General features: G+C 42.7%; 1 protein-coding gene across 1 annotated transcript in view; it reads right to left on the bottom strand.

Annotated features, from left to right (window-relative positions):
* Positions 1-4,244, bottom strand: part of grm5b (glutamate receptor, metabotropic 5b) — a gene marked incomplete at its 5' end in the record, with an annotated part of 65,961 nt that extends 61,717 nt beyond the window's left edge. The window contains one exon of the mRNA XM_084127088.1: positions 3,581-4,244. Within this exon, the coding sequence (XP_083983214.1) occupies positions 3,581-4,244 (664 nt within the window). The remainder of the gene's footprint in view (positions 1-3,580) is intronic.
* Between the last annotated feature and the right edge of the window lie 2,161 nt (positions 4,245-6,405).

The following is a 6,405-nucleotide window of genomic DNA, read 5'->3' as shown; positions in this document are numbered from 1 at the left end:
TGCCATCTTAATTAAACACGGGACACATTCCAGGTCCTCCGCTTTGGGGACCAGACACACACACACACACACACACACACACACACACACGCTAGTTTTCAGGTATCTTTCTGGGGACTCTTCATAGACATAATGATTTTTATACTGTGCAAACTGTACCTTCTATCCCCTTACACAAACTCCACCACTAGACCTACCCATCACACACACACACACACACACACACACACACACACTAACCCCACCCCTAAACCTACCCATCACACAAACCTTTTTGCATTATTAGATTAAAAAAAAAAAAACATCATTTAGTATGTGTATTACTCCATTTCCCAGTGGGATCACTGTCTGACCCCCACAATGCTGTGATCTCAGGTCAGACTATCCTTGTGGGACATTTGGTCATCACAATATTAACCTGTACACACACACACTCACACACACACAAGCCTCTGGAGTCTTAGAGATCAGATGTGGAGGGGGGTGGGGGGGGCTGGAGCTGCGGAATACAGTGGGATAAAAGGAGAGCGAGTGGAGTGGGGGAAGGAAGTACAGTGTGTGTGTGTGTGTGTGTGTGTGTGTGTGTGTGTGAGACAGGAAAAGAAACATGTTAGATGTAAGAACAGAGCAATAAGGCTGGAGCATTAGAAGAGCAGAGTAGAGATATTACTACAACTGAGATAGCCTATTGATAAAAAAATAAAAAAAAGGTAAGTAGCCTAAATGACCTAATACTAAATGAAACAACAACAAAAAAACATTTTAAATGAAATACAAAACTGGAAAACTCTCCCATTCATCTCAATGGCAGCTGCTCGACTGGTGCAAGATTTGCTCTCGAGCCAATCACCCGAGCTGTAAACGTCATGTGACTAAACCCTCCTGCAGGAAAATGACATCATCTTGACAACTCTGATTGACTGATGACATCACAAGAACACACAGTCTCGAATCCAGAGTGACATCACAGACAGCAGACAGTAGGATACGGTCGTCAGTCATTAATGCGGTTTCATTCACACACAGATCAGAGACTCAATGCTCCGCTCTCCATATATCAAGCGTAGCGTTAGTTCTGGCAGGTCACGTTGGTCAAGCTCGCATCAGCTGACCCTCAGCTGATCCACATCTACCTATAGGAATACGACGCCAATCACAGCCTCCATATATAAGCTCCTTCAGTGTTATCAACAGCTATCGCGTTTCTCAGGAGCGAATTACCCTCCTCCCTCCCCAGCTCCACCTCTCTCAGTCAGGATTTGGCATTTTGATTCCCCTCGAATCAGAATAACTTCTCGAATTATGTTGTACTTTAAAATCTTGAATTAATGATATCTGCATACATTCATGTTGGTTCTGTTCTGTTTATTCGGGTTATTGCTGCTCTTATCCATGCTAGGCTCAGGGAGTTCTCGCCCAGAACAGAACCATACCGCCAATCCAAACTGTATGCTAATTGTCAATCGTATTTGACGATAGTGGTCCTGACAGAAAAAGATATAAACGTCAGATATGCTTTCAGTTAATGAAGATTTGCCAGATGAACACCTGGCTCGATTGGACTCTAGTCTGGCCAAAAGTGATAAGACTTTTCAGTTTTATTGCCATCTTTGATATTACTTTGGTCAGTCGCATTGATTACTGGTTCTGTGTGAGAACACAGGCTGGACTCTCGCTGCACGTTCATACAGACCGTATTCAAATCTCTACTGTAATTTGCTTTGTGAACGCGACATTTCGATACTCACACATACATACAAACACAGTTTTCAATCCTGAAAAATGACAGTGTGAATGTAGCCGGTGAAAAGTCCATTTCACACTTTCAAGAGCCTTTCACTCTCTTCACACGCATCCACACACATACTTCGCAGACATCTTAACACACAATTCCCATCTGACACTAAAGAGACCACACTGACACAATTCTGATGACACTTCTGAAACAGACACCATGCACCTCGATGCTGTCGGGTGTGTGTGTGTGTGTGTGAGCAGCACTGCACTGATGCAGGATAAAGCGGCATGGCAAAATAAATCATGTTTTACCAGAGTTGAGAGTCTGCAGTCTGAGTTGAATGTGATGCGATAAAACCGTCACTACTGTGACACAATGCAACGGACAACCATTGCACGCCTTTTCCGGATACATGTAAAACGAACAGCGTGACCAGTACAGTCATAAAAGACTCACAACCAGCTGAATCCAATTCAAATTAATATTCTGATCCGATTCCTCTAATGAACTGATCAAAAGGAATCACAAGTTGAATGAGTCTAATAAATGATTCGCTAATTCATCTGTGACTTTTACAGTATGTTCCACTTCTTGTAATGAATAGGTCAAAAAGATTCACTAGCTGAATCATTCTAATGAATTAGGTAAGTACTTATTCAAAATAAGTACCTCAACAGAGTATGCAATTTCGGACGCAGCCATAGTCATTGAATTCACTTCACAAACAAAAGACTATTATGATCTGATTCCTGTAATGAATTGGTCAAAAAGACTCACAACTTGAATCAGTCGAATGATTTACTCGTTATCAAATTCACAAAGATCGACTCTTATGATCCTATTCTTGTAATGAATCAGTCAGAAAGACTCACAAGTTGAATCAGTTCAATGAATTGGTCACTGAATCCACTTCACAAACAAATTACTCTTATGATCCGATTCATGTGATGAATTGATTAAAAAGACTCACAAGTTGAATTAGCCGAATGAATTACTCGCTAACTCAAATTCACAAATAAATAACACTTATTACCTAATTCTTATAATGAATTGGTCAAAAAGACTGACAAGTTGAATCATTCTAATGAATTATTCATTGAATCCACTGCACAAACAAATGACTCTTATGATCCTGTTCTTGTATTGAATCAGCCAGAAAGACTCATAAGTTGAATCAGTCTAATAAATTAGTCACTGAATCCAATTCACAAATGAAAGACTCAGCTCTTAAAATGAATTGGAAAAAAAGACTCACAAATTGAATCGAGTTAGTCATTGAATCCAATTCACAAAGAAAGACTATTATAGTCCCTCTGTGGTGAAAATCAAGATTTTAATGTTGTTAATATTCCTATGTGGTGTTTTTAATATGCTTTAAGACAAATCATGTAAAAATTCATAAGTCAACACCATTGTTGAGTATTTTCTCCTTAAAACTGCAGTGAATCAAAGACAGTCTCAAAAACACGCTTTGAAGTCGCTGGTGTTTCTGATGTCACAAACTACCTTGTAACCAATCAGATCAACGTGTGATCGTCAATGAGTGGATCTCTGAGCTGGAGTGAGTGAGTGGAGGCGGGGCTGATTTGCATATTCATAGAACCACATATACTAAATGAGGCAAGAGCTACATTCAAACTATTTTAAGACATGAAAAAAAATTTTAAATATGTAATTTTGGTGATCAAAGATGAGTTTTAAGGGATACAATTATTGACTACAGGGGGACTTTATGATCTGATTCTTCAAATGAGTCGGTCAAAATGACTCAAACTTTTGAGCCGAATGAGTCTGAATCCAGTTACTGATTATGAATTCTAGAATGTAACACAGTGCACTCACCTTCGGTGTGTATGGCAGATACATAGGTCCAGTTGTATCTCTTGACTATGTCCACCATGGCTCTGGCCTGCTGGGCGTCCGAAGGCACGACCCTCATGAAGTATTTGTACAGTGATTTGTCGCTGAGGTCCATGCTGGTGGCGGAGTAGGCGATCTGCGGGATGTTGAACAGCTGCAGTAAGTTCTGCACTTGAATGGCCACCGAACTGGATCCCGGTCCGATCAGCCCCACGATTGGCTTCTTCCCCTTCATGGGCGTAGCGCTCGGATCCGCGCACTTGGTCCCGGCCCCGGCCTCTTCGCTTTCGTCCGCGGCCACAAGCGAGTCTCGTATGAACTCGATGCTTTGCTCCAGGGCCACGGCGGAGTGCCAGCAGGAGTCCCGGATCTCGCAGCCCAGCGTGACATTGGGGAGGATTTTGGGGTCGGCGTTGATCCGGTCCAGGGTGTGCATCATGGCCTCGACCCGCTGGATGCCGTACTGCTCCCGGACCGCACCGCATTTGCGCTCGTGCACCTTGTCGGCCGGTGGCTGGTGGTGCACGGAGAAAAGCGCGCCGATGATGATGTCCCCGGGGATGTGGGCGACGACGCGCCTCTCGTTAGTTTGGGCCGCCGTCGCAAGAGACGTCAGACGCCATAGCAAAACAACGAGAGGGAACATTTTGGAGTAAATCAGAGGGTGTTTTTGTTCCCGTTCGGTTACTCACACTTTAGTGCTAAAGGCACAGTCACAGTGATGCTGCTGAAGAGATGAGGAAGATCAGTCCAGCTGCTTCGTTCCTTCTCCCAACTTATTGACAATTATTGACTTAATTACTCCAAATTGAATTATCAACTTACTGACTCCGTGTTTTACCACACCGAAGGGAGACTCTGGGATCCTGTGGCTTTGAAATGCTCTGTCATTTGTCCGAGAGCTTCTACCGCGACCCTGAGCCGGATGCTGGGTCGTTGCCGTGGCAACCTCGAGCTGGGGACGGCGTGAGATGAGGGGCCTCATAACCTTGAATGAGAGGAGATGGACACAGCAATATTATTACATGCACACACGACAGCAACACAGGGGAAATGTTGAGCATAAAACCAGCAAGAAGGTGGCTGGCCGCACACTGAATTCAGTACAGACTACAGAAGTCTTTTATTTTATGGATTGCATAGTGCAAAAAGTGCAAAGTGAATAAAAACAACAGGAGAAACGTTTCAGCACATTGTTATCTTCAGCCTAAAACTAGCCACACACGCAACCGTCTTAAACTTTTATGTTCAATATTTGATGATACAGTTCTATTGCATTCTGGTGCTGCAGTGAAACTGCAAAAAAAGAAAAATACAACTAAATAAAGCAATTATTGGAGAATGTTTTACATGACAATGCTATTCAACATTTTGTTTAATTCAATGTTATTTGCCATTTCTTCGTAATTATTAATTGAGAAATTTACTGAGTGAAAATTGTTTCCACCAATTTTTTTTTTCAGTGCACGATTTACTTTGAAACAATTTTCACTCAGAAATGATTAGTAACTTTCCCAAAGAATTGCAAAGATGAAAGACTGGAATAGTAAAATATACTCCAATATTCATTGGTTACAACTTCTAAAAAATAGTACTTATACAGCGTACATGGTTGCAAGTTCTTCTTTTATGTAGATGTTTCAGTGCGAAGTGCGTGTTCTGTATGAATGTAACAGCCGGTCTGAAAGTGTAACAGAAAAGACAATGTTGTTACAAAGCTGTCAAGAATAACCGAGAAAGCTTTCAAGCCCTCGACACAATCCAAAAACCACTTACATTGGCTGACAGACTCATTCATTCCAAGTGCGGACCACATAGAGACCTAAAAAGAGGTGACAATTTTTCAGAATAAAAGATGACTTGCACTGTGTGGTTTTCACAAGCAACTCCTTTTAGTCTCACGACAATGGCATAGGAATAAATAAATAAAAATTCCCTTAGCTGCATCCAAGTGCCAGTTTCACATGCCAAACCGCAGATTGGACCCTTGGTCCTGGTTAAAACATGCTATACGGGGTCCATTAGAGAGGCAGCACTCTGTCACAACCAAAATGCTGTCTCACTTTCGAATGAAACATTATGGCAAGAGCTGAATGGAGGGGAAAATAACTAATGAATCGAAGAGAACCATCATTTTGCCTCCGGCTTAGAAGAAACAATAGGAGGGGAAACAAACTGCAATCCCACAAAAACCTCGTCAATATCAGGCATTCGCGTTGAAATCATGCTGGCATTTAATGCTCACTTCATTCAAATGAATGCAAATGTCAGGCTGATAGGGCAGAGAGCTCCACTCAAAACGGGACGGATGAGAACGAACGACCTTGCCGTTGATAAGCGGGAGAACGGGAGCTCGCGCTGTCCGCGGTGCTGAAACGCATCACACTGCAGTGGCCAAATCACTCCATGTGCTCACAGTCAAATAAACAACCCCTCAGGCTTTAAAACGTCCGATAGATATTGCATATTTAACACTGCAAATATGCCATACTTAATAGGTCATATAGAACTGCGTACATGTGCAATGCAAATGAAATTGCACGTAATGGATTCCCAATAAGTCATGCTGTTACCCATGCAACTGAGATGCTCGCGCTCGGTCGATAATCTGCAGAGAGAGAGAGAGAGAGAGAGAGAGAGAGAGAGAGAGAGAGCGTTCCTAATTCCAGAACATCACCGCTTCCACAGACCCAAACTCACGCGGAGAGTGTGTGTCCGCGCACAGGTTGATGTTTTGGTGACGGTCCTTCTTACCTGCCCCGCGCCTCAATTCTCTAAGGTCACTGATGGCGCGTGCTTCCCACAGG

This window comes from Abramis brama, assembly GCF_963993115.1.
Source record: "Abramis brama genome assembly, chromosome: 10".
Classification (NCBI taxonomy): domain Eukaryota; kingdom Metazoa; phylum Chordata; class Actinopteri; order Cypriniformes; family Leuciscidae; genus Abramis; species Abramis brama.
This window is presented reverse-complemented; position numbering and strand designations above follow the sequence as displayed.